This window comes from Venturia canescens, chromosome 5 (assembly GCF_019457755.1).
Source record: "Venturia canescens isolate UGA chromosome 5, ASM1945775v1, whole genome shotgun sequence".
Lineage (NCBI taxonomy): Eukaryota > Metazoa > Arthropoda > Insecta > Hymenoptera > Ichneumonidae > Venturia > Venturia canescens.
Window position 1 is genome coordinate 11,387,381 of NC_057425.1, and position 27,997 is coordinate 11,415,377.

Below are 27,997 nucleotides of genomic sequence, written 5' to 3' on the forward strand. Positions count from 1 at the left end.
TCATTTTCTTATTTTTTTTCTTTTTTCTTCATTATCGTCCCCCATAACATCACCACTTTACGAAGGAGTAAGTAATCGGTAATCATTTATAATATATTAAAGTTGATGTTACTTTTTAATCGCTTAAACTTACTAATATCAATTTTAATAATTACAAGCATTCGTTACGTCCTTGCGTAGAGTCAGCCGAGTGTGTATGTGTATTGTTTGTTGTTGTTGTATACAAACGTCGCCGCTGATAAATTCTCAATTAGTTTATTCATTTAATAAGTTTTCTCTCCTTCTTTCTTATTTGCCTCGAAAAATGTGCATTTATCCTTTCCTCTTATATCTTTTTATTTATTTTTCTTTCTTTCTTCTTTGTTCTCTTTGTCATCTTTTAATTCGCTTTCAATCCGCTATTTCTTTTCATTCTCACGATAAAACAAGCACTCACTTCAATATATATAGTAATATATGTATTTAATTCTCCCCCTTTTTCCTCCTTAATCGCTATTCTTTCACGCGTTTTGCACTCTTTCCTTCATTCACTCTCTCGCTTCGCGCGCCCCTCCATCGATCAATCGCCGATTTTTCTTCTCTTTCTCTCTCTCTCTCCTTCGTTCCTTTCCTCGGTTTTTGTTTTTCTCGCTAAACAAGAATCCTCCGATATTGCGATAATATGTTAGAAAAATATTCTATGCCTAAAATAGGATGTGAAGGCCTGAAGGCAACCTTTCTCGTCGATATTATTTTACCAAATTAGTTTGGTGTGCGTTCCCCCTACCACTATTACGCTTTTTTCAGTTACTCGATTCTCAATATTTTTCCATCTATAAATCTCATGAGCATCTTTATTTTCCGACTCGCGTATTCATTTCCGTCAGTGTCCATCGTTTCGTTCAATCATCGACGCATCTCTGTCCTCTATTTGTTTCACTTCGAGCAGGATGCTCCGCGCGCGGGAACGAAAGAAAAACAACAATATCGGAAAGAAACTAATTGTGAAGGCAATATTCGAAAAGCGTATCGAATAAACTAGTTGAAAATTATTGCTCGTAATTGTAGTTTCCGGTGGAACGTTTTCGTTGTCCGAAAGCCTTTTTCTGTAGAAACGCCAGATTTTCTTCGAAGCTTCGTAACAATAAGTTTCAAGGTTAGAATTCGCAAGCTCAAGAGCACGTTCGGATACGCCCTCCCGACCAAGGCGAATCCCACACACGTTTTACAATGTCGAAGTAACGTTTGAGAAAGTGCGAGCTAATTGAGCCCGATAGTGAAGCATTTTCAAACTCCATTTCATTTCCTTCGTTCAATAACGATAATAAGTATAATATCGATAACAGAAAAATAAAAGTACGAGATACACATATTCACTCGCGAATAATTCGACTGCCCGCGAAAGTGGAAAAAAGTAGTAATGATTCTTAAACCGACGAGCAAGAATTAGGTGAAAGCATGATGTATTTACATATGTGTAATAAGTTCCGAAAGCTCTTTGTCAGCGGAAGACATAGTGCTCAGGTTATGTTCGCAAATTTACGTTTCATTCGTTTAAGGCATTAAATTTGAGTCGCGGAAAAATTGGGATTTCATCGAGTCCGTTAGCGGACTTTTCAAGTCGGACGCAATTTTAAAGAGAAAAAATTTGTATCAACGATCCTCGACATTTAAAAATACATTGTTAGTGGTCGCGAGTTCGAAAGTCAGCCGAATGTCATAAAGAAATGAATGAACGAGATAATAATAAAACAACGAAAAAGCCCGAAATTAGTGGAGTTATTGTTGACCTTATTATTTCGGCTTGTCAGTCATATTCGTACGTAGTAGGTATTCGTTCTAGTAGGTAGTACAAAGCGGTCACTTTAGAATTCTTCGTTTCTTTGTTTTTTGTTTTGCGATCGAGCGACAAGCAGCGTATAATTATCGAAGAAAAAAGTTGTCAGCGCGCTTCCAGCTGCGCCGTGTTCCTTTCACACCCGAGTCCATTTTGTTTTTCCACACAGTGATTTTTTCTTTGCGAAACGAATCGGGACCGGAGCCGCAATTTTTCATTCTTCAACATCAGAAAACAAAACAACACAAAAGAAACAGAAGGACGAAACTCGTTAAACGGATTGAACAATCAGGTGGCGTCTGTCATCCACGACGATATTTTCATTTTCAATAATCATTCAATTCAACCAACCACACAAAAAAATTCTCCTAAGAAATACGAATAAGAATTGAGAGTCAGCCGATTTTTTTCGAGTCTCCAAACACCTCGCATCTCGCTAATTTTCACACCAGCACAGATACATTCGACCTTTTATCTCCTTTCGTTTCCATCATTTCTCACAGTTGGCTTTACAATAGTTGATATATAAATATACGTGTTAATATATATATCACGAAGTTTATGCGAACCAACTGGGAGAGTAGAGCCGGTATCCGTCAATCCTCCGAAGAAAAAACAAAACAGTTCAAAATCGCCTCATCCATTTTTCGAGTTCTCCGAACTTTTCACATCCGGTGAGAATCCCGGCGACAAATCCATCAATTGAACTAAACATTTATAATATATATACACGCGTACGCATAAATATATATATGTAAATATATATACCCAATATAAATCGTAGATTTCCGCGAAAAATCACAAGTTAACCGAAGAGAGAACAAAGAACGAAGAGGAAGTTGGCTAAACTGCGTTTTTTCCCCCCCAAAAATTTAAAACCTTCCATACTGACTCTAAAATGAAGTTGAGTCTTTCGCGCCAAGCCTTTAAGATTACAGCCAAGCGAAGAAAGCTCGATTAAGCTCCGACTAAGAAAACGCATTAAACTTCCTCTTAAATTTAACAAAAACAAGAAAAGATGAACAAGAATAAACAGAATGTACAAGATTGAAAAAAAAAAAAAAAAAAAAACATTACGATTAAATAATAAGCTAATGAATGAACTTTTTCACATCGATCCTTCGATACCGTAGTTTTTCGTCGCTTAGTATCTTTTTCAGGTTAGTCATCTGCCATTCTTTCCAGCATAATCGTAATAATAGCAACAATAATAATAATAATAAAATTAATAATAAACGTTACACCTCGTGAGATTGGACATAAACACACAGTACTAAGTTTGTTTGGTTTTTTTTTCGTTTTTTTCGTTTTTTTTGCATTTATACTTCCATTGCATTATTTATGAATCAAATCGGCTAATATACTTAATAATTATTAGACTACTACGTTCGCAATGTTAAACCTAGAATTGTGATCACCCATCAATGTCAGTCATCAACGCTTGAACAACGCACTCATCGTGTTTTCTGTTTTTTTTTATTTGTTTGTTATTTCTTCATGAATTATTTTTCTGTATTTTTTTTTTTTTTTTAATTTTTCTAATGAATTTCAATGATTTCCACCTTCGGCCGCTCGTATGTGTCTGTTTGTCTGTCCGTCGTGTTTCGAGGGTATTTTTGATAAACAATCTATAATGTGTCCATCCTAAATTCTCTTTCTCCTTTGCTTGTTCGATAGACACATCAATATGTACTTATAACGAAACGAAAGGAGAGAGAGAAAAAAAAGAAATAAAAACAAAAAAACAAACGGAGAAGAAAAAAAAAGGTCGTTTAACGCGTTCGATCGTATTGACCTATCGTTCCATTTTTTTTTCTAAATAATTTTTCCAGCTCTCGTTGTTTTTATATTCAATATTTTTTGTTGCTTTTTCGTGGTAGGATGCACTCGTAGAAGCTTTTGCTTGACGGTTACATCGGTTTCCGGATTCACGTTCGACGTGTTTTTCTTTCTTTCGCGACGAAGATATCGTTCGTTACCTTTCCTCGATTCGATTATTTATTTTTTTATTTTTCCCGCTTCGTTTTTATTATTTATTTTCATTTTTTGTTTGTTTTCATGTACTCATACGATCTTCTCATTATCCGTTTTCCATTATTCATATCTACGTATAATTATTAAAAATCGGGCGTTTGACGCGCGCGATCAATTGACACGCGAGCGTCCACGCACGCGGACTTGACTGACTGACTGACTGCACCAGGAATTTCGCGTCTACTTAAATGTAATAGATACGTGTGGCTCTCTCTCTCTCTCTCGCTTTTTTCTCTTTCTCTTCAAAACCCCTCTCATTTTGTTTCATCGATTCTTCTCCAACACGCAGAAATAAAATTTTCATTTCTTCTTTTTTTTCTCCTCCCACCAGCCTTCACACTCGTACGATATTTTGTCTAGCTCGTTTCTCGTTTACCAGTTGATTTCACACCAGCGAATTCTTGTTTTTTTTTGTTTCTTTTGCGTTTAAGTAAACTAATAAACGTTATATATAATAGATAATGTAATAATAATAATAATAATAATAATAATAATAATAATAATAATAAACGTAATAATCAATAAAGACAAGAATAATAATAATATGTAATAGTAGTAGTAAGCTGGCAGCAATTAGTAAACCAGATATTACATTTTTCCTCGTTTTTCTCTCTTAACACCACCTCTCGCACACACACACGCGCACACAAACATATACATGTGTATATATTCATATTTATCAATACATTTACATATATATGTGTGTGTGGGCATATAATTTTTTCCTATTTATTGTTCGCTCGTGAAGCATTTTCTGGCGTATGATTTTTCAGTTTGGTTCTTCATTTCTTACTCTCTTCTCATTTGCTTTGACGTTCCTTCGGCCGATCTATTGAAAAAACTCGGTCGCACACGCGTTTATAAAACAGATTTCGATCGACAATACGACATGGCACTGGCATCCAGGAACCGAAGAAGTAGAGAAGAATAAACGAAACGAAATGTGTAACTCGAAATCGGCTCGAACCTTCGCACCTAGCTTACGAACGAGAATATTACTCGAGGTCGTATTCGCACTTCAGGTCTTCGTGGAAATACACACAAAAAGAGGAAAAATGAAAAACAACAACGAAAAAGAAGAAAAAACTTGGCAAAATATTCGTTCTTGCTCGCTCCCTCTCGCTTGAACGCCTTCCCTCCCTCCCGCTTCCGTTATTTGCGCACACCCTTCAGGCTCCGTGAAAAAATCCAAACGTTTACCAGTTTGCTTTCCCTCAACATCTCTTATTTCATATGTTATTTTTTTAATCATTTTCCATCACTACACACGCACGTTTTAACATTCTCACCCGGCCCACAACGCATTTTCACAATCACACCATCTTTCACTCGCATATACGTATATATATGTATATATATATTCATTTTTAATATATATATATACATACATAAATATATAGATATATATATATATATTTATTTATTTATTTAGATATACTTCCACGCATTTCTTTATGTCGTTCCTTCAAACGAATTTCTCATTTAGTTTATTCATCGAAAATTGTTTTTGCTTTTGTTCCTTGCCTATTTAGATTTGAATTATTTTTAAAAATTTATTCCTTATTCCTTGATGTGCAATCAGCTGCCAGATAATTTCTCACGTATGTTTCTCTCCGTGTTTCTTTCAATTATTATTATTGTTTATTCCGTTTTATGGCTTATTTTCGACATCCTTTCTTCTTCCCTCTCTCCAGCCTTTTCCGTTTCCTTTCTTTTTCATTCTATTGTGTTTCTTACGCGTTCTTTCACATTCTATCTCACTCTCTCGCTCTCCCATTCGTTCTTCCTTACTTTTTAACTTTTTTTGTTTTCGTAATATTTTGTTTTTGTTTATATAGTTATATAACCATTTTCCCAACGACTACACACTAAATAGTTCAAATTTTTTGCACTTTTTCACCAACAACAACTGGATTGTTGCGCCGGATCTCCTGGGCGCCCATTTCTCTGTAATCGAACTTGCAGTCATGCTTGTCACTGTATCGGTGCATCGAGCAAAACAATCCTCCGCAACGGCATTCGAAACCTGTGAAAATGTAAAAAATTGACATTATTATGAATTGAGATTCAACGTTGGTCAAGTGATTCCATTTATTTGGTAAGAACGATGAGGTCATTTAGGATTTTGAGATTCGCTGCAGTCTCATCAATTTTCAATCGACGCTGTCACGTCACACCTATTAGTTCACTAAATTTTTGTTGAATTTGACTTTAACGAATAAAAATACTAGCCTGTTAATCCGACTTTCTTGCGACAAACGGCACAGCGATTTTTCTTCTTTTTGGATTCCTTATCAGTCTCTTTACCATCAAAGCAGTCGTCGGCATCCCCACTGCTCACTGAACCCTCGGCTGCTCCTCCGCTCACTCCAACTTCACCCTCCTGATCGTCCCTGCTCACCTGGTTTACAAATAATATCAAAACATTAAAAATCATCAATGCTAATTAACGATTGAAATAAGCGATTACGATGGTTGATGGAAAATTATAAAAAATTATCATTCTGGCTCCAATTTTTGCAGATTTTCGTTATGAAACACACTTTATTTTGACTCGTTGTTGAAACCCCAAAGACAAAATGGTCAGATGAAATTTCAACAGTTGCAAAAACATTCGCAAACGAAGTGGACGACCATTTTTTTACGTCTCTATAGTGAAAACTTTAATGCTCGACAAAAAAATCTGAGTAAAGCAAAGCATAAACAACACAGTCATATTGGCGACGACAATATTCTCGTTCCAAATGGATCTGTTTGTGCAAATTGGGCGACAAAAAGTTTCAATAACAAAGAAGCTTCAGCGAGGGAGTACTAATCAGCGAAATAAAATAGCACGTCGAATTGATTGGTACGTTGTTTTCGAAAGCTTTCACAATTGAATTACGCAATCTCGTGATGATGCGTTGTATAAAAATAAGTACAAATTCAGATAACCATCAAGACTCGACAATAATCATTGAGGGATAAGATCGAATGGAATGTGTAAACAGAAAATAAAGTTCCACGTGAACTGTCAAAAGATTTTCCGAGGTTGACTAGTAAACGTCAAATTACAAATATTTGATTGCAATTTATTGAGGGAGAGAAAAAAAAGTTTTGGAAAGTTTGAGGCTCAGCTCAATGAGGTAAATTAAATAAGGGTTACTGCTTTGTGTCGTGGACCACCGTTGAACGTTGAGCCATGGCCCGAGGCCATAATCCACTAGAATTTATCAAAAACCGGGTGTTTTACGTGAGAATCCATGGCAACGTCGATCACTCGAATTTGACAGTTATTCGTTTGATTTACAACAGGTTTTTCGTAGCTCACGAACGGGCGAAATTTCATTTTTGGTTTTGACGAGTACGTGTACGTAATTCGTACGAATTAGCCATGATTATTTAAAAAATCATTCAAATTATTGATAAGAGTTGAACTTTTTTTTTCAAAATTTATCATTTTGTGAAACTATGCTTATGGATTTAGCACGAATTCGTTACCAAATTCAACGAATATTCAATGGAAAAATTTATGACCGGGGCAAAAGGGAAAAGAACACTTTTAGATGATTTTCTATTCCACATCAACTCAATTCTAGTGTCACGAGATTTTTAACTTTGAAATTTGCGTCATTGATTTACGGCAGAATGACTTTGCTCGTATGAGATACATTTTTTTCACAAATTTGGCTAAGAAAATTGAACCAAGTGTTATTTACGTATTTGTTATCAAAACATCTCATTTGATAAAAATATATTGGCAATGTCCAAGACCGATATCAAAATTACAGTAAAAAATGGTGCCAATTTCATTGGAAAACCAACTTTAACAAAACCTTTGCCAATTTCTAAAGCCAGAGGCAAATTTTCAACAATAATGTTGCCAATTTCATGCTGATGGTAAATAAGTGCATCACATTTAGGTCAAAGCAAAAGTCAAAAGAAATTTTGCCAATTTTCTGGACGATTTGTCATTTTGGGGATTTTTTGCACTACTTCCGCCTATTTTCAAAACTTCATCGAATCAGCCTGAAATTTCCGATTTTCGGAAATAAACAATTGGTACAGAAGATAAAGAAAAAATTTCGGAGTATTCCAAAATTTTATGAAACTGTTACGAAATTAACACCAACGAATATTAAGAAATGAAAAATTTTGAAAAAATTAAGTATCTAAATATGAATTGAAACTTTGTCTCAAATATTCTGGACCCCGATGGTGCTTAAGAAACAAAGCGCACTGAAAAATATTCTTTACGACTGATCGACAGTGATTAGTGAGGGAATACTGTACAGTAAGACGAAGCTCACCTCTTTGGGACTGGGTAAATCTGTCGTTGGTTGAGGGATGGTGGGAATGGTAGGCTGTGCAGTTGTGCCGGTTGATGCAGGACTGCTGAATGCGGTATTTTGCAACGTGGCAGCGTTACCGGCAACGGTTTGGCTGGAAGCTACACTTGCTGCGGAGACGGGGGGTTGTTGTTTCTTCTTGAGGTTTTCTTTGTAGCAGAGGGAGCAGAGTCCATCGGTGGCTGGTGATCCATAAAACCCACAACCACTCCGGCACAGAGCTTGCATGGGATTGGACTCGCGTTCCATTTTTATGATTTTTTTTAAACTAATCTTCGTTCCTGAATCTTAGCTTCTTCGCTTAGTTTCTCGAAGCCGCAGGACTTTGTCACACTTTCCTTTCTCTTCGAATGGATTAATTATTATATGCTCTATAATATTATCCTATGTGGTTGCTTTCTCTTTTCTTATGTACTGCTCCGTCCAAACAGTTCAAAATTGCAGACCGCTCCGTTCGAAGGATCAGTGGATCCAATTCTTTACGCTGCAGTTGCAGCGCTCTTACCAATTGCTCCTCTGCAACCAGCCGTCACCACAGATTCACCTAAAAAAAACACAAGGAAATTTCAATTAATTTCAACATTTTATAATTCCTGTTGATATCTGTCAAATTCGAATCACATTCAACATTATTTTTATTCTACTGTATTGAATTTCATTTGTTCTAATGAATTATTATAACGGGGTTCATTCAGTTTGTATATCATTGCTCTATGGTTTGGAAGTAGCTTTGAGATGGAAATAAGAAAAAAAACGCCAGAAGTGAATTCACAAGTTTATTTTTTATTTACAGAATATTCCACAATATTTAGAGACATTTTTTGCTCTGGGAAAAAATTTAGCCAGTTCCACTTGCTAATAAAAAATTTTCTTCCTCGTGGAAGGATTGATATAGAAGAACATTCAGAAGTCGTGAAATTCTAAAGGTCGATTCACCACTGCAGAACTTGCAGCCTTAGCGTCAACATTACTTTGAATGAGGGATAATCCTCATCAATGAATATCTACATAAAAAAAATTCTTTACGAGTGAATACCAATATTTTTCTTCCACACAAAAGTTTTTCTATGTAAGAAAGAAATCTTTTTTCCAAGAGTCGAAGCTAAGATTAATTTTTTCATGAAACAACTAAATCTCTCGTTTCCCTGCATTGCTGAAATAGGATTGAAATTTTCCCACTACTTTGATGAAGTGAATTTCGTTTGGTCTTCGATCACTGCCAACGAACATCATCTGTCAAAAATATTTGTACAATTGCCAAATCAGCAAACTTGCATAATAAGGAATATAGTTTTCCGTTATTGAATGTTCTGAGCACTAAATTACGAAGAACAAGGAAGAGTTCAACAGAGAGAAAAAAATAAAAATTTGTGTTCTCATAAAACTTGCAGAATGACAAGTGTACACAGAGTGACTTGCGAACTAATGGAGAATTTCGCTCTAAAAGAAAGCTGGTAAAAGAAGGATGATAATAATGATGATGAAAAGGTACGAAAAAAAAGTGGTACTACGTAAAATTTACAAAGGAGATATGGTTTTTGTGAGAGTTAGATGAGGCCACACACTCACTTTCGAGCACGCAATCGTGTTGCAACAACCGATGCACAACATGGAGTAGTAAGAGTGTCTCAAAGGCATTTAAGAAGTGTATAGGGGCCCCGAGGTTGCGCGGCAGCGGTGGCGCTCAGTAGATATATATATTTAGTGTCCCGTTCCCCTGTGTGTTATTCCTTCTTTCCGGCACTTCAAAATCTTTATTTTGACCTTTATCGTATCGAAGCGATAATAGAAATGAGTTGGAGGGCGTAATAATATTTCGGGTGTCGTAGCGAGAGAGAGAAAGAGGTTGCAAGTCGAAGTGGCACTTGGAGTAACGGGAAATGCCGTACGCGGCGTGTTTTTCTCCGAAGAAGAGAGACGAACAGAGGACGAAAAAAGAAAAAGAAAAAGAACACAAGAAATGTTCACAAGTTTAATCACTCGCGAATTTTTGACACTTCCGCGTCATCGAAAACTGAATATTTTTTCTCCTTTTCCTCCTAATTATTATCACTAGTGACGTCAAACGTGTCGCAATCGTTCGGGTTCCCTGTTTTAGCCTGGGGATAATCCCGAGAATTCACTACGTTCGCGGCCTCGAGAGTTCACTTCAACTCGCGTTGAAACGGGCCAGCTTGGCTCGAGGTTCGACTCTTGTCCACCCTCCGTCAAATATCACACACAGAGACACACACGCCACTTTTCGATATTCTCGCGTTTCTTTTTTATTTAATAGCGTTTTCAAGAGAGGACAAAAAACAAAGAGAGAGAGAGAGGAAAAAAAAGAGAAATGACGGAATAAGGAGGACGAAGCTCGGTATCAGTCGGAATTACTTCGTCTCTCTCTCTCTCCCTCTATCATACGCTTACGATTCGACTCACACGCGTAAACGCAATCACTCGACACATACACACGGATGCACGATGATTTTTTATTTATCTAGTAATCCAGAGTTCTACGTGTTTGGTTGTTCGTCGACGATTTTCAGGCAGGATGAAGGTGAACGAAGCAAAAACTGTGGACAGGGTTTAGTATGAGGGAGAGAGAGCTTTGATGATGAATTTAAAGCGTGCGTGCGTGTGTCGTCGACGCGAAGATCTCACGGTTTTCTTCTCTCTCTCTCTCTCTCTCCTTCGTTCCGTCTTTCTCCTCTCTTTTTCTTTCCCTTTCTTTCTTTCTGGCTGTGTATCTTACAACCGCACCGCCCGCGAACAACCACGCACCACACACGACCCACCGTCCTCTCCGCGCTCGGGCGTTCAATATTACACTTCTCTCCTGGTGGTCCGAAGGGAGCCTCTCTCTCCCTCTAACCCAGTCTCTTTTCTGTCTCCCACTCACTCTCTCTGCTATCTCTATTCCTCTCCCTCTCGCCGCCGAGCAAGTGAACCAGCGGTGGAGGAACACGAGCCCCGAGAAAGAGATATAACCGAACGGGAGAGCTCTAGTTGCGAGCCGAATGTTTTCACGATGCGCGATAGATCGAGGAAATAACACCGAACACCGCACAACCACCACCTCCGTCGCTCCCGAACAGGAAGGCAGTGCCAGTGTTCCTCGTCACCGCCTCTATGCCACAATATGCTACGGGCTAATGCGATCGCAGCGACGCACTCCCCTAAATTCCCGCTGAAAATTCAAACGCTTCGATCACGAGAAACGAAAGTGATAACAGCGAGCAAAGCTCAGACCGAATTTTCGTTCAGAATGTAACAAAGTTTCAAACGCTATTGCCACTGAACACCAAACAAATTACGTTTCATTCGAGAACAATTTCGACCAAACAATGCGTCGAAAAAAAATTCTGGAACTTTGAAACATCGTTTCAAGCAATTCCGATGATTTTCAAATGATTAACGACTGACGAAAACTGCGATTTAATGAGTTTGTAAAAGCATTTTCAAAAATTTACCAATGTGAATGAATTTAAGGACCGTTTCGACAGTGTTCTGACAACAAAAAGCGAGTTGACGAGATCAATTCGCTGAAAAATTTAGTCACCAATCGTTTTTGAGTGTTCGAGCGTTTGAATACCGCGCGTCTCCAAACAAAGATGGCTGCTTGAGGAGTGGATGGCGCTAGTGTCGATGGAACCAAGTCACGCTTCTGGCCCCTCCGCTACCGTAGCTTTTTGTCTATTCTGCTCCGTCACATGGTTCGTAAAAGTAATGAGCGTGTATGAAGCGGATAGATAACAAGAGTATGCGCGCGCGTGGATATGCGAATTCGAGTTATTCTTCCGTCGACGTCGTAATAGAACTTTCGAGGATTTAAGCAGTTTACATCTCGGATTGCCAATGTACAGAGAAGAGAACGCAACGTGAATTTTCGGACGGCCGATGTGAAGATGTATGCTGGTGGTTTCCGATGCTCCCGCTTCCTTAACGATGCTTGGAGCTCGCGTGTCCAAGCGCCGTCGGATTTGCCAGTCATCGCGTCTAATCATTGGTCACGAAAGATTTTAGACCTGTTGTAACCTACGATTGGCAACGAATTGGTACCACGGAAGAACAAACGACGGCGTGTCACGGCTTTAACCTGCTTCGGAATTTCGAAAGTCATTTGTATTTAGATCGCTCGAAAAAAAAACGTCGCTGGCCAAAAAATCTGATAAAAATGGCCGATCAAATCCACTTTTTAGAAATGCTCGATCGACTCGAGGGGAAAAATCGAGAATTTTACATCGCGCACGTACACCCACGCACGTCTTATCGGACATTGGCACCTGTCAAGTAATAAAAGTGGATTAATTTACATCGAGACATGCAAAACGAACTAATACGAATTAGAATAATGAAATTAAATTGTAACAAGTATGAGTTCGACTGGCATCCCGAGGATTCAAAACTCGAACATCGTCCACACAAAACAAACTTCGTCTGTCATCGTTTATTATTCATTTAACAATAGCTACAATAGTTTCAATCATAATATAAACGACAAAACACAAAATTCATGATAAAATAGTTTCAGACATCCTTCGAATAAAACGTCAGAAGTGAGAATACGAAGCACCGAATTTATTCCGCTACAAATTCGCAGAAAAACATTTTTCAGGTTAAGCGTTGGACACATGCGAGTAAGAACTTCGGGTTTTTCTCTCTAGCCCCGCGACTCGCCGGACACGATTTAAAAACACACAAACCGCGTCCAGAATTCAGTCTCGAGAAATTCGACTCCGACGGTATAAACAAGTGCAAAAAAGACGAGATTTCATGCGAGTTTCTCAATGACGCAAAATAAAGTGCACAGTGATTTGAACGGAAGAAATTGTCGATTCGACCTCGGGCATCGAAAGTTTCTATAACCACACAAAAAATCCACATTTCCACGAGCCTTTTTTCTATTCGTTTCAGCATTAAACTTCAATTGCCAGTTTTTGTCGTGCATGCGGAGAATTCAACGGTGAGAAAAATACTATAGGAAAAAGAGCCTTAGGAAGCTTCGCTTCGCGCAGCGCCTTTTCTCTCCGTTTCTCATTGTGTCCCTGCCACCATTTTTTTCACTGGTCGTACATGTATTTATATGTTAATCCAGCGCCACAGTATCGTGTATTATGATCTATGAGGCGATTGTGCTACGACTCGGTATCCCGAGGGAACGATCCATTCTGTTTCGCGTCCATTCACGCGGGGAATATTGTAGCATTGGAGACATTCGAAAAGTTGACGGGGAGAAAGTGGTCGCGCGAGAAACGGAAAAAACTTAATTTTTCGTAAAATTTTAATTCGAACAACGCGGAAATCATACGTCGAAATTTTGCGAATATTTTACGAACTTTAGGGATGCCAACGAATCACCGATTTCCGGGTGCTCAAAAGTGAAAAATGGCGGTTTAGCGTTCGAACTCGCTCCAGCTGTGATACCTTCGCGGAAAGGTGGAAACCATAACGAGTCATCTCGCAACAATAGTGTTACATGGCAACTCTTCGAACGAGCGATACGCGCGTGGCCAGAGACGGCGGCTGGCGTCGGGCGCGCGAGAGACAACGAATTATCATTTTCTCTCACATTGGTAAACGAGAATCTCCTTGAAAAAACGGGCGAGCGCAGAGAACGTGGATTCTACGAGTCTCCTCGTCTACGGGGGGCTTGTATAACGTTACGATAGTTCCAGCTCGTTCGTAGTTGCTTGATGGGAAAAAGCCTTCGCGTTGTTCGTTTCATGCGAGAGCTCGCGCGCCAGACTGCGGGCGAATAAAATCCTTTTTTCTCTTCTTCAATTGTTATATTCCGTGTAGACCCGGGTCATTGTGAATTCGCGACGAAATCGTTCCCGGAAATCTGACAGAACGATGCGAAAACCTCTCTAAATACGGGCAACCCTCGGGTAACGACTTTTTTCCCGTACCAAGCTCGTCCGTCCGCTCTCACTTCTCTGATCACGGTGATTTTCACAGCAATTTCTATTCTAACCTCGAAAAAGCACTTTTTTTTTAAAAAAAAAAAAGCATCGAAATCTGTGACAGAAAGCGGAAACTTCAAAATATTGGAAAAAATTTAATTTTTCGAATCCGACGAAATTCTTGGGGTTCGTTATTTTTTTAGTAGTTCGACCCTTGTACGACGAGTCAAGTTAGCAACTATTTCACGTTGATTCATTTAAAGTCTAAATTGTTAATAAAATTAATGAAAACTTGCATTGAGAATATTTTTATCGCAACGATGCAATGAAATGCTTCAAAAATATCATAAAAAATAAAATTTATACTTCAACTTGACTACTCAACGATTGAGTCCGACACTAGGGCACATTTTTATTGTGCGAAAGAAAGTTTACACCGATGTAAAGGCACCGAGAAAAAGGAATGGTCAATTGATCAAAAAAAGCGAAGCTACTAGTACGTGGGTCAGTTTAAAAAAAAAAATTGATAAAATTCCGCGATTCTCGAATTTCCCTGAAGTTCAATCAGCTGTTACCAGCAGTCGAACGTGATGACTGACATTCGTTTCCGACGCGTCAGAAACTCAAGTTTTTTCGTGTTTCCTTTCTTAAAAGCCCCGTAAGGAAATGTTTTTTTTTAAAGCGGAATCTGTGATAAATTTTCTTGACGACATAAACTTTTCCGAGGCTCGAGCACCGTACAATTTTTTCACAATTAATATTATTGTGGGTTCGCTCATGTTAAAAATTCAAAATTGTAAATGAAACAATTGCAAATTTTGCCCCTCGAGAGGCTCCGGAACAGTGCTTATCGTTATCAAGGGACCTTAAACTATCATGAACCGCAAAAAAAAAAAAAAAAAAAAAAACGGACCCTCAATCGTACGCCGAACTGCTTGAAAACGAGAAAATTTCAAAAAATTATCCAATTTTTTCTTCTCTCAATTTAATTCGTTGTCTGTCATCGTACGACTCGGACCGTTTTTTCTCAAGGCTCGAGAAAATGGCAAGCTCTCGAATTCCCATAGATACGCTTTATTCCAAGCGAGAGTTTAAAAAATGTCTGGTCGTCTTGTAACCGGAGATCGGTTGAAAAAATAAGGTGGCCGGATGGGGCAAAAGACGGCGGAGGTTGTGGGGGTAGGGGGGAGGGGGGGGGCAGAGGGGAAACCCCCGTGAATTTAGTACAAACATAGCGGGCTTTTATCCCTCCATTGCGGAGGGTCTTTGACGCTGTGACGTAGACCTCTCGCCAGGGTCCCTGGCCTTTTCTCGGTCAATCCCGAGCCAGTTCCCAGCCGGGCGCTGGGGTGACTGACACAAACAAGTTTCTAACGAAGGACTCGCGAGGGGGAGGAAGGGCGCGGAGGCGGGGGAGAGGAATTCACCTGCTCGGTGGATCGGCCCTTTTCGGAATTTCACCAGAGTTTGTTTCAAGCCATTTTTCTCGATTATGAATGGTGTGTGCGGAGATTGAGGGGCGGGAGGGAGAAAAAGTGAAAAAGCGCAAGGTGCGACGAGGGTTTCGGGGTCAACACTCGGCAGGTTTGAACGAGCATTGTCGTCAGATTTAGGGAACGAGGATTTGCAGCTGCTAGGAAATAAATTCGATCGAAATATGGTGAAAATTGAATTTGACGTTTCCTGCTGACACTTTTACATTTCGAGCCGCTCTCCTGTCACTTTTCATTTAGTTTTTACGATCCAAGAATCTCGACGCCTTTCGTTCCACTCGGACACGACGAACTCGATTAAGGAAGTTGAGGCTGTACAGTCATTTTTTTTACCCAAAAGTTATGGCCTGTACCTTTCAAAAGTTAGGCCAGTTTACAGTTTGACAATGTTGCATACACTTTGAAGAAAAGTTGGGGAAAAAAAGACGAAAAACTGGTGAAAGCTCAGTCGAAAACACGAACGGTGACGATCCTAGCCTCAAAAAACTGCACGGGAAACAGATTATTATTAATATAATCTCAGCAAATCTCCTAATAAATCTGAAAAAATTGACATTGTTCGGCAAGCCTTGCTCATGTTGCCCAAAAAATTTCATATTTTTAGCATCATTTTTAACGGAGATATCACTGAATGTGTCTTGACCTCCATAAGATTACGTGTTATTTGGCCCAAATTGTTATTGATTATTCTCAGCAACGACGCGCCTAAACTGTCTGAAAATTTAACTGATTTTTTTTTACACTTCACTTTATAAGATGCAATCGGTTTAAAAGCGATGGCATCATTTTCATTCTAATGCCTCAACTTCCTTAAACGACGCGGTGGGCCATTAGATTTTTCGTGCAAATACGAAAACGTTTGTCTCGACGAGTCCCCTGCTCACGTGTTGTACAAACGCGTCTGGGAGCTTAACGCGGAAACGAAAAAGTTGGAAAGTTTCCAAAGACTTTAGAGGCTCTGCAGCGTCATTTTTCTCGCAGTTTCTTTTCCCACTATTTATTATTTCACTTCGATTTCACTATTCGATAAATATCGATCAAAGCGGTGACGAAAATTGGCAAGCGGCACGTCAAAACGTTTTGGGATCAAGATTCATTTTTGCCTCGTCGAATCTACTAAAAATTGTTGCTTTTTTTATCGAAGAACCGTGTCAAAACGTCTCCGTAAAAAGACAATAAAATTTTGTTTACTATATTCACGTTCGATGTTCGTACCGACACGGAATATTTGTCTTCTGATAACTCTCGAACCGGCTTCAACGCGCATTTTTCGTCAAACTTGTCACAATGGAAAATAAAAGCGAAGGGATTTGAGCGACGATGACTGGGAAGTGTAAAAAAACAGTTCGTCGTCGTTCGATGATAAGCGGCGGGAAAAAGTCAAGCGAGTGATTTTTTCTTCACAAGTTCATCGCGGTCCAGCGTCGTTGTACAAAAAATTGAAAACACTCGAAGCTGAAAGGATTGAATGAAGTCGAGCATACGGAGACGATTGAAATAAATGAAATAAAATAAATCACGAGTGCGAGCGAGAAGAAAAAAAGTACGAAATCCACGACGAAAATGAGAACAAGAAAATGAAGAAGCGTACAAAGGCAGATTGGAAGGCTGACGAAACGAGAGAGAGAGAGAGAGAGAGAGAAAAGTTTAGAAAGTCGAACGAGGGCTGATCTCCGAACGAGAGCGAAAATACACAGATTGTCAAAAAACACGCGGAGATACGAGTGGGAGAAAATGGATTAGAAGAAAAAGTGGAAAAAAGATTGAGACGAAAAGATGAAAATGGTGAAAGAGAGGCTGACAGAAGAATGGAAACGGAAGGACAAAGATTGATCAATTGATCGAGAAGAAGAAAAAAAAAGCACAAGAACGAGAGTGAGGATAAGACGGAGAGATTAGAAGATTGGAAACAAACGATGACGTTTTGATTGCACTTGATGATCACCCTGCGACCCGCCCGTTGCAATCTTGGCTGGTGACGCGCGCGTGTTGCAGTCTTTCATTGGGATATTGCGGTGTGCGCGCAAGGTTGTACAAAGGACGAAGCCGCGGCGCGGCGCGCAACGCGAAAAGAGACTCGTCACGAGGTCGGCGTTGCAGCCCGAGAACTAAGAAAGAGAGCGATTAAGACGTCGCTCGGTAGGGGGCGCCGGGGAGGGAGTGGGAAGTGAGAAAGGGAAAAATGACGAGCCGCATTCGCACCGGAGAAGAAATGGTGGGGGAGGGCCGAATGGAGAGAAAGAGGGCGCTGGAAACACTCGAGGAAACGCGGAAGTAGGAGGAGCGCCGAGTGGGGATAGGGCAGCGGCGGCGCCGGCGGAGAGGGGGAAGGTGCGAAGAAGGGGGCGCGCACGACACCCCGAATAATGACCCGAGAAACGACGATTCAACGTACTTTACTGTTTATCTTAGAGACGGAATTCCCTCGAACGACGCACACCACTGACGACCGCCTCTCCCCAAATGGAGAGTCGAAGAAAGCAGCCCGGGGGAGGAGGGGCTGCTCAAACCCGGGGGAAAACGCCGGAAGACTATTTAAACGCGACGATTTCAATGTTCAAGGTTGAAACGACGCGGGTCGCGGAAAGGGGTATGAAGAAACAAAAGTACGTTTTTCGGGGAACAAAAAAATAAGGCGAATCTCAAGGTTTTGTTTTTTGCTGACCTTTTTTTCTCGCTACGCTTCTCCTCCTGAAAAATATGATGCCAAGTTTATTCGTTTTGATCGCGAGCTACCTCTCGTGCTCGTTCCGTACTTCGGGACTCTTAAGTAGGACAGTTTCACCATTTTCAATATCTGCTCGGCTATCTCTCCAATTGACGAGCTTCTTTATCTCCGTTTTATTATCACTTTCTCTTTTATTTCGCGAATTATAATACATAATGTACAAGCGAAGATTAGATCGCGTATGTCAACGTCGAACGTATTTTCGAAAGCACTGCGTAGATTCGTCGAGTTTACTTGGAATATTATTCCCCGTGAATATTAAATGTCAAACGCAATTTCATTATCTAGACGGTCGACCGAAAAAATCAATGTCATTAAAAAAAACTGTTTCCTCCGATAATTTTCGCTGTTTTTGAGCCTCGATGTTTTTTATCCCAAAGCTGTTTGAACGACGTTTTTTTTGCTGTCTACAATGTTTGTGTTTTGGTCGATGCGGTCGTTTACCTTGAAATCGAGCGTTTTTCTCCGTAGTTTTTGAACGTATTTTTCAGTCGAATTTTTGTTCAGTCGAAACAAAACACGCGAAAAATTCATCCGATCGATTGCAAATTTTCCGTAAGCGCACAATTTGTATCGTAGAAAAATGCTAACGCAGTCGAGCGAATCAAAATAAATACGAAAGTTTCGGCGATCGTAGCGCCCTCCCCCTCCCCTCGGCCGTCCGTACCGCGCACAGGACAACAAAGACAGTATTCCGGGAATAGATTTTGTCCCGCGTTCCAAAACGGATAGCAATGAACTCGCGGGTTTGCGGTATCGTTTCGTGACCCGCGACAGCTGAGAGAGAAAGAGGAGTCGCGGGTGACAGCGAGAGTAAAAAAAAGGATCGAGGGAGCGGCCAGACTTGGAGGTAATTAAAAAGCAAAAACAACTTTTCAACTGAAAAAAAAATGAGTGTGGGGGAGCGAGGACGAAGAAATGCAAAACAAATAGAGGAGGAAAAAGATAAAGGAATCAGCGGAGCAAAAAAAACAGGAGAATTCAAGAGTCATCGTGCGTTTACGTGTACACACTGAGATATCGGCAATAACAAGAGGTCTCGTGAAATTCTGCAAATTTTCAACATCACACTGCACCAACGATTCCGACAATAACGAAGAGGAATATACGACGAAAACCGTGCCCGGGACGAGAAAAAGTTCAGTTTCACAGTGATTTCAGTGGCACGAAACATTTGATACTCTAATAAAAACTATGGAAATGTAAAAAATTACCGAAAAACGTTTATTACAAAAAGCGTGGATATTTTATGCAAAAATGACGCGATCAACGTTTATGTCGACATAAAAAGCGCCTGATTTGACAAGCGGACAAAAAGTGAAGTATAATAGTGAAAAAAGGGTACGTTCACGGCCGTTCCAACAACGACGACAATCAACCGCCTATACAATGAGGGAAAAGAGAATAAAATAAAATTGCGTCTGTTTACTGTAAAGCTGACGCACTAAACACTAAACAAATGACGCTCCCCCGGATTACTTATCGTGTGTGAGACATCAGGAACGTTTTTATCTTCGTCACTCGTACGCGTACAGCGCCACTGGACAGCTCGCGAACTACGATCCGAATCGGGTCACGTGACCATGTTTTAACGGTCACTGTAGTTCTGAGACTATTAAAAACTAAATGAAGACACGCGAAGGAGGCGAAGAAAAATTGCGAAGTTTTTATTTCGATTGGATGTTTTTAATATCGACAAATAAAAATGCAAGTCTCGGTTTCGGAGGGGTTGAGGTTAAAAAACTTGACAGTCTATTCATGCATTTTTATCGTAATTTGAAAATATTCGTTGAATAACCGCCATTTTATAATCGAAGTGATTACTCGCTCATTTACTCGGCCAGGTCGAAAGTGTACATCATCGAGAGATTTTTTTCCAATGTTTCGTATTCACCAGCATCGATCGGACAGAAAAAAGATCAAGTTGAATACGAAGCAATTGAAAAATGGAACGATTTGACAAGTGAAAAGTGAAAGTACGGAAATTTCGTTCCATTCTTCAATCTCTCGTTTATCTCGTGAATATTTTATTCGCAATTGCATTTAGAACGATCACAAACCAAGCGGAAGAACGAAAAAGCAATTCGCCTTCCACGGAATGGAGATTACTCGAAATGGTTGAGAGCGGATAGTGAATTTGAATTTTGTTTCGACGTGTTAGGTTATGTGTCGAAAAGGAAGGCGAAACTTACAGCTGACTACGGATATTGGTGTACGGCAAGGTGAGACAACGATAACTCATGCGGAGGTTGAGACCAACTCGAACGAAGGACGAGGGCATTTGTCTGTTTCTCCTTCTCCTCTTTCGCGACCTCGTACGGTCATCATTAATTTTGTACGCTCAATCGATCGCGACGCTGATACTTCGATCCAATACACATTTTACCTTTCTTTAACTTACGCACACTCGAAATGTTCATCCATCGTGCAAATTTGGCGTTGAAAATCCTATAATAAATTCAAACACTCGGAAAATTCGAAAAATTACGAAATTTCAATTTTTTCTTTCGCAGCCTGCGTTTCAAACCCTTTTCAACATTTTTCTAGTACTTTTTTTTGACATGCTCGTAAACTACGTCATGGAAACCGTTCTTCATGGATCTTCGTCCAAAAGTTCGTGGGTAAAGACGTAAAAGCTTCCACTCATTTAGCTGGCCAGAAAAAATGGTCAAATTTAAGGGAACTCGATTTTTTATCAGCTACATTAATTCGGGGATAAGAATTTAGAACACAAAAATTTTAAGTTTCGTAATTCTGATGGCGCGGAGAAAAGACGGAACGCGAAGTGATCACGTCGCCGGAATCGAGGCTGATGCAAGAACGTTCATCGTTTGGTTCGTCTTTTACACTGTGGCGCCTCGTGCGCGCAAAAGTGAGGTTGAGAGAGAGAGATCGAAAAAAGTATAAAAAGGAACGGAAAACACAATCGGCGCCCGGCTGATGAAACGTAAACAAATCTGCCGACACTCGAGAGTGATTGAATTTGTATTGACTCGAATCTCTCACCTCGGTGAGCGACGAAATTTGAAGAGACGAAAAAAGTGATTAATGTGGTGGTGAGAATGGTGGACAGAAAAATCGTTAAATTCCGAATGAGCGAGAGAGAACGTACTTTTTAATGAAATCTCGCCAATTCTGAATTTCAATCGCTTGTGGAAAAGTCCGTCGTGAAGATAACGTCGCGGAAAAAAAATATCTTATCGTCGGAAAAAAAATATTTACAAACCGATGTTCATCCGTTGATATTCAAAAGTGAAGTGAATAAAATCCAAAATAACGTTACTAACGACAATCGTGTGTGCTCGGCTTACGAAAGTGTCACTTTTCGGACCCGTTTGACGTTTTTTTTTGTTTCCGTGTAGGGAGCTCGAAATTTTCGGGTGATTTTCCTCGAGCAATCAGTGAATTTGATTTTAACTGTTCAAAGCTTCGGGAGTGGGGGCGTGTCGGAGCCTCGGTTCTCATATTTGTTTTCTTATCGCGTATTGCCTCGAGGCTCAAGTAGGCGGACATGGACGAAGCGACGACGCGATGTCGAGGAAAAAATTGAACGGAGAAACGACGATGCGAGTGTGAAAGGACGTTTGGAAAAGAGAAAAATGTGGATACTTGGACAAGTGTGAAGTTTTTTGAGCCGGTGGCCGAGCACGAAAAAAGCGAGACGGGGAGAGAAACGAGAGGAAAGAGCGATAGATCGATCACCACATGGAATCCACACGAGCTTCTCCGGGCTCCTTTCTCCTCCTGGTGCCAGATGGGTCGTCCACCCCCTCCGACCATTTTTTAGGGACACTTCGTGGGCGACTGAAAATTGAGTCGATAAAAGGGGGCCTCGGGAACGAGGGGCCCGAAAATTTCAAATTTTCATCGAATAAAAATTGAAAATCATTTTAACCCTTACCAGTCACACGGGGTCCGAAGTACCCCACTCACTTTGGGGTACGATAAATTATTGAAAAACCGTAAAAAAAAATAAAATAAAAATACTGCAATGTATTTTGAACTTTTAAGAAACGACCATAACGATTTTATTCTATTCGTGTTATTTTTAATACTAAAAAAAAAATGTCAAAGAAAAGAATCCAGGAAAAAATGACTTTTTCACAAAAATTGATGTAGAAATCGTAACTTTTAATTTAAAAAAAAATCAACTCGTTCTATAAACCTGAAAAATCATGCTTTCAGGTAGTATTAGTTAAATTTGTCACACTGGGGTCGATCGGACCCCGGATCTTCGCACGGTCTGACTCGATCGACTACCAAAACTAAATTAACGGGCCCTTTCAAATAACAACGATGAGGTTCTCTTCTCGAAGGTTCGAACTATCGACCGAGGGCGCCACAAGTCCCATTTTCTCGAAATTTCTATTTGGTATCGTCGCTCGAAAAACGGCTGTGGTCCAATATACCCCGTGTGACTATTAAGGGTTAAAGATGGACGAAAATAATGTTTTTGGAATTGAAAAAAATATGTAAGTTCTTTCGAATCGAACGTGGATGAAATTTGAAGAATTACACGTTGAATTATTTCCGAATATACTGACAACACTTCGGCTCGTAATGTTTGGAGAAATATGCTAAAATTAGTGCGTTAATTGAGCAATTAGCCCGGAGCGAACGCGTGGAAGGAGCGAGAAATAATGGACGAATGTTCGGCTGACACATTGCAGAAAGAGAAACGATAGCAAAGCGTTGGAAAAGCGCGGTGAATAAAGGAAGAAGATAAAAAGTGAAAATCGAGTTTTAATGGGGTAAAGCGATAAAAGCGATACCCCCGAGCCTGCCGCCTCGCGACGTCATCCTCAGCTGTTTTTTGTGCCTCCTTTTTCATTCCCAACGGCCTCTCTTTTATGCTCAACTTCGTTGCACAGCCCAGTGGCTCTTTCGAGGCTTTCCTGCCACGCTGGCCCGGCCAGGCACCCGAACAGCGAAGGGGCAAAAGCGAGGCTCGTAGGCTCGTCCAAGCTCACGTGGCAATCCTCCCAGGAGCTGTTTTTTTCACATTTCTCGTAATCACAGTGCTCGCATTACGTCCACGTTGTTTTGACGTTCGTTCAAGAAATCTTCGTATTTCGAGAATAAATTTGGTACGAGAATGAAAGCGATAAGAAATTCAGCTGAATGGAAACACGCGAATGAGTTAGGAGCGAAGATTTTTCAAATCGATCGCATAAAACGCTTCGAAAAAGAACGTCCGAGCCCGACGAATTCTCGAGCACACAAAGAAGCACGAGAATTGGATGAATCGTCAAAACGTCACGACTCACAGAAGCCAACGGGCAGAAGCACACGATCCAAGTCTCCAAGGTCAACGTTCAGCCTCGAGCGAGCAGATGGAAGTGTCAAAAACAAAGGAAATTTTTAAACGAGCGAATTCATTCCGCGCTCAAACAAATAACCACGTGGCCAAACGAGAGTGATTTTGGATCGCGCGAAACGTGCCGCCACGCGAGGTCGGTGGCCGAGCGTAAACAACAAAGTACTGCGAAAACGAGTTCGATACAAAGAAATGGGGGGGGATGGATGAAGCAAAAAAATCGAAGATACAGAAAGAAAAGAACTTTCATACGTTGGCGCAACAGCGTTCTCGGAACAACGGACAAAAGTCGAAATTTTCGAAGCCTCTGGACGTCTGGGCTTTGTCAGCGAATGGGTTTTTGGAGGGAGGGTAAAGCGAGGGGCCGAACGCGATGACGGCGGAGAACCGTGACCCTCTCCCGATACGTCTCCGTACATCGGAGTTTCGAAATAAATAAAAACACAAAGAGTAATAAATTCATGTGCGCCACCTTCCGAATAAGAACAAGATGAGAATCTGATAACCGTTTTTAGAAAAGGCACTACTCCACGTGACGCTTTGGAAAACCTAAGACCGTGCCCGTGGTAAAGAGCTCGTCAAAATGGCAGCCCGCGCGACTGACACAATGATGTTCAGAAGTCAAATAGTGTTTTCGAATTTACAAAAAAAAATATGGCGTTTCCACGAATAAATTTGAGACCGAGAGAAATTTCTAGCTTCCGTCGACACAGAATGGAATGTTGAATCCGAAATATTTTCATTCTATTTCCGTTCTTTTAGTCAGTCTCGAAGAATGTCACTCGCCGAGACAAACAGTCGAAAGTTCGATCGCACGAGGCGCACGTTTTTCTTCGAAGATCGAATGCGCACATAAAGGTAGTAAAGTAAAGAATTATTAGGGTATCGCTGGTCTTAGGTGCGCTTCCGACAATGTACACAAGGCACGAGCGTCGGCACCACGTGACCGTTCGAAGTTCGAGTGGGGAGTGAAGACGCGAAGGAAAGAGTAGGGCGCGCTCTCGCACTCGTGTGAGAAAGCGCGAGGGGCTGGTGGGGAGAAACCTTTGGTTTCCCCCCGTCCGTCCTAGTGTCGCGGCGATCGCTCGAGTCTTCGGTGTTTGCCCCCACCCCGGGGACTCGCCGCCCGCTCGAGCTGAGCAGAGAAAGACTCGTGAGCGAGGAAAAAATAACAGAGAAAAAAGAATCTGGCGAGAGCGAACCAAGTGCGTGTTTGGACGTGGTGCAGGTGTGCGAATGCGATATTCGTGCATCTCGCCTCTCGATCTCTTCGTATTGCTTTCGTACGGGAGGTTAACGAAAGAAGGAGACGGCGAGAGAGAGAGAGAGAGAGGCAACTGTTCTGCTCGCTTGTGCACGGAACTGCAAAATTACATTTCCTACACGCTTCGTATTGTTGGCTGGATTGGCTTTTGTGCTGCTGGAGGAACGAGCAGCTGTTTATGCTTTTTAATTCATTTTTATATGTTGCGCATTTATTATCGCGAGTGTGACTGTGTGCGCGGGGAGTCTCATTTTTTGGTGTCTTTCTAATCGATCTTTTCATCATTGAATTTTCGATGAAGCGTCACATGCCCAGTGGACGCGACCTTCTCGATTTTCATTGCGGTAAATAATCATGATTCGGGCGAATTGAGAAGACGAGATCGTAAATCATCGGTAAAGTAGGACTTTCACCTTGCCTTGAGGAAACTTTCCCAACAAAACAACCTTCGACAACACAACCGTTTTCACTCGTGCAAGTTTTTTTTCTCCTCATCCTCATTTTCACTGCTTTTATAATGAAAATTACCGCTTCAAAAATCCTTCCTTTTTCGGATTATCGGAAAAAATATTCCGCGTGATACCTCGATGCGAAGATACGGAAAATTGAGCAAATTACGCGCTACGAACTTCTTAAGCTAGTTTTCACCATCGACCATCAACAGCTCTATAAAAAGATGAGATTTTAATCGGCACGTGGAAGAAAATCACTCTCAACAACGTTTTCATTTAATTGTGCCAGAGTAATATCCAATGCTTCGAGCTCATTTCCATGAAGGTCGAACAACGTTTACGAAATTTGAGGAGCAAAAAGTGACGCTGCGTTTCTAAAATCTCGACGAACGACAGCGCTCGATATTGACCTGCAGTTTGTTTTTATTTTCCTATTTGATACGAGAGACATTTGAATTTTGAAAACAATCATTTTCTCCACTGGACGTCAAAGGAGTGTAATATTTTCGGTGGAAAATGTAAAATATTTTTCAAAAATCGATATCATTCGAAACACGAAAAAATGCCTGACTTCCTTAAAAAAAAATGAGCGATTTTGTCGCTCCTTAGATGATCGAAGATGCGATAATTTTCGAGTTGCCAATGTCACGTGGGCATGTACGAGAGACTCCGGAGACCCAAATAATTCTGAGCACGATGATAAGAGCATGTAAACGATTTCGCCTCACAATATTGTTGCCTAAATAGGACGGTCAGTAAATTCTGCGAAAAAATATAGAGACAGGGCATGTAGTGGACGAGCGTTCGAATAAAAAAGAAATAATGACGAACGACGGGGGCAAGAAGTGGCGGGGGATAACCGCGCGCGCAATCGAGAGTCACGGGCGCGAACTCTCTAGTTCTTCGTTGCGGTCGTCTTATCGGTAAAAATAGTATGCTGCTGTCGTCTCGGGCTACAGGTACGGTCTATCTCTCTATATATTTATCTCTCTTTCTAAACTTCAGATCCGTAGTGGCGAGGCGTTGAAGAAATGTTGAACGCACGGAGTAGTTATAAGCGTCGATATACCGCGTGTGTGACGCTTGGATTGCGACACAAGGCGCACGAGAGAGCCAAGCAAAAGAGGGAGAAAAAGAAAGAGAGAGAAAGAAATCGAGAGATAAACCGAGCGACAGATATTGCGAATGTACGATTGCGACGCAGAAATAGTTTCACTTGCGAATGAAAAATCAGGCAATTTCAACATAAATTACTCACTTATGATGTTGAAAAAAAATAAATGAATGAATAATATGGCTGTCGTCGTAGAGTTATTTGGTAAAATCGTGCAAACTCACTGAAGCAGGCTGCCGTGGTGTAGCGGAGCGCAATATGTCAGCTGACTAAACGTGCAGTGGCCGATTGTAATCCCGAAGCAAAATTCCACATAATTTCACCCAAGTTATATTATTTATTCGTAGTTTCGTTAAATCGCGTTTTTTTCTGCCCTGTACTTCTTCGCAAAAGCTTTGAAAAGCAACAATCGCTCACGAACCAGATAAAAAAGAAGCGACGATATTTATCGCTAATTATTCTGCTTCGTTGTTGTTATTATTATTATTACTATTATTAAGCGCGAATTTCTATTTTACTTTTCAAGTCCCACTTGTGAGAAACGAGGGTATTACGTCGGTATATATATATACATGTATATATTCTCTCGCAGGGATCTTGTGGAGTACACGAGACACGTCGCAGTTTTTCGACGAATATTTCTGTTACGTTTTTCTATCACGTCATTTATTTTCAGACGATCCTTTATTCGCCACGTTTCATTTATTTTATTGGGTTAATTATGAATTTTGTAACCCGAGTTTAACGGGAGGAGACACCCCAGAGCTCAAGTTCGCGACTAATATTATTGTTATTATTATTCACAACACTCTAGTCTGAATCACCCGATGATTTTTTATTCGTTGACCGGAGGGCTTATTTTGCCGTTCGTTTTTCCAATGCTTAATTATTTTTCGAGTTATTCACGACAATTCGACGATGATCTTTCGTATCGCTAAACGTTGCGCACTTGAACACAGACACACACGCGCGAGAGCTCGATTAACGACGAAGGACTGATGCGATGATTTCTTTTTTCGCTTTTTTTTCTTCTACTTGTGAAGACTTGCTATCGCTCTTTCTCTTTTCCCCCTTTGTTTTTTCGTTTTGCGATCCTTTTTGTCAGCCACTATTTATTAACTTTGATTTATTTTTTTTTACGTATTAATAAGTTTTGGACTTTTCCGATAGTAAAATTCGAGGAACAGCGTTTCGCGTTCACACCCAACTCTCCGCTGGTTCTCCTCCCGTTACGAAATCTCCTTTAACCACCAAATCTACGGGCGGAGGGACAAATACTGCCTGCCTGCTCTGATGACTCGTATAAAGTTAGGGCCTCCCCCTTCCTCTTTGTCGCTCGCTCTCTCTCTCACTTTACCCCTTCTTTCTTCCTTCTTACTCACTTTTCGACGTTCTACCCTTGCATGTGTGCCTACCGCTGACACGCATAGCACCTACATCGACACGATTATTTGCTTTTACCTTCCTGTCACCCGCAAACCCGCTGCTTTACGAATGCCTTGTGTCCCACAATCACGCATTCAGCGTGTGCCGAACCACTCACGGACGTACACGGAAACGCTCGAG

General features: G+C 40.7%; 1 protein-coding gene across 2 annotated transcripts; it reads right to left on the reverse strand.

Annotated features, from left to right (window-relative positions):
- Nucleotides 1-96: 96 nt before the first annotated feature.
- Nucleotides 97-27,908, reverse strand: drn (doctor no). 2 transcript variants are annotated; one of them, XM_043419132.1, is made up of 4 exons: nt 26,656-27,908; nt 8,140-8,722; nt 6,083-6,251; nt 97-5,876 (listed from the first exon to the last, which is right to left on the reverse strand). In XM_043419132.1, exons 2-4 carry the CDS (start codon nt 8,425-8,427, stop codon nt 5,728-5,730), a joined length of 606 nt encoding a protein of 201 aa, XP_043275067.1. In that variant the 5' UTR covers nt 8,428-8,722; nt 26,656-27,908; the 3' UTR covers nt 97-5,727. The 2 variants fall into 2 exon arrangements, with proteins under 2 accessions (XP_043275067.1, XP_043275068.1); XM_043419133.1 differs by lacking the exon at nt 26,656-27,908 and adding an exon at nt 9,748-11,243.
- Nucleotides 27,909-27,997: the final 89 nt, after the last annotated feature.

What these genes read in the sequence shown, in the direction of transcription:
- drn (XM_043419132.1), bottom strand. Translation starts at nt 8,427, where the DNA reads ATGGAACGCGAGTCCAATCCCATGCAAGCTCTGTGCCGGAGTGGTTGT. An exon ending in ATTTACCCAGTCCCAAAGAG is followed by an intron (nt 6,252 to 8,139) that starts GTGAGCTTCGTC and finishes TTTGTAAACCAG; the next exon opens with GTGAGCAGGGACGATCAGGA. An exon ending in CAAGAAAGTCGGATTAACAG is followed by an intron (nt 5,877 to 6,082) that starts GCTAGTATTTTT and finishes ACATTTTCACAG; the next exon opens with GTTTCGAATGCCGTTGCGGA.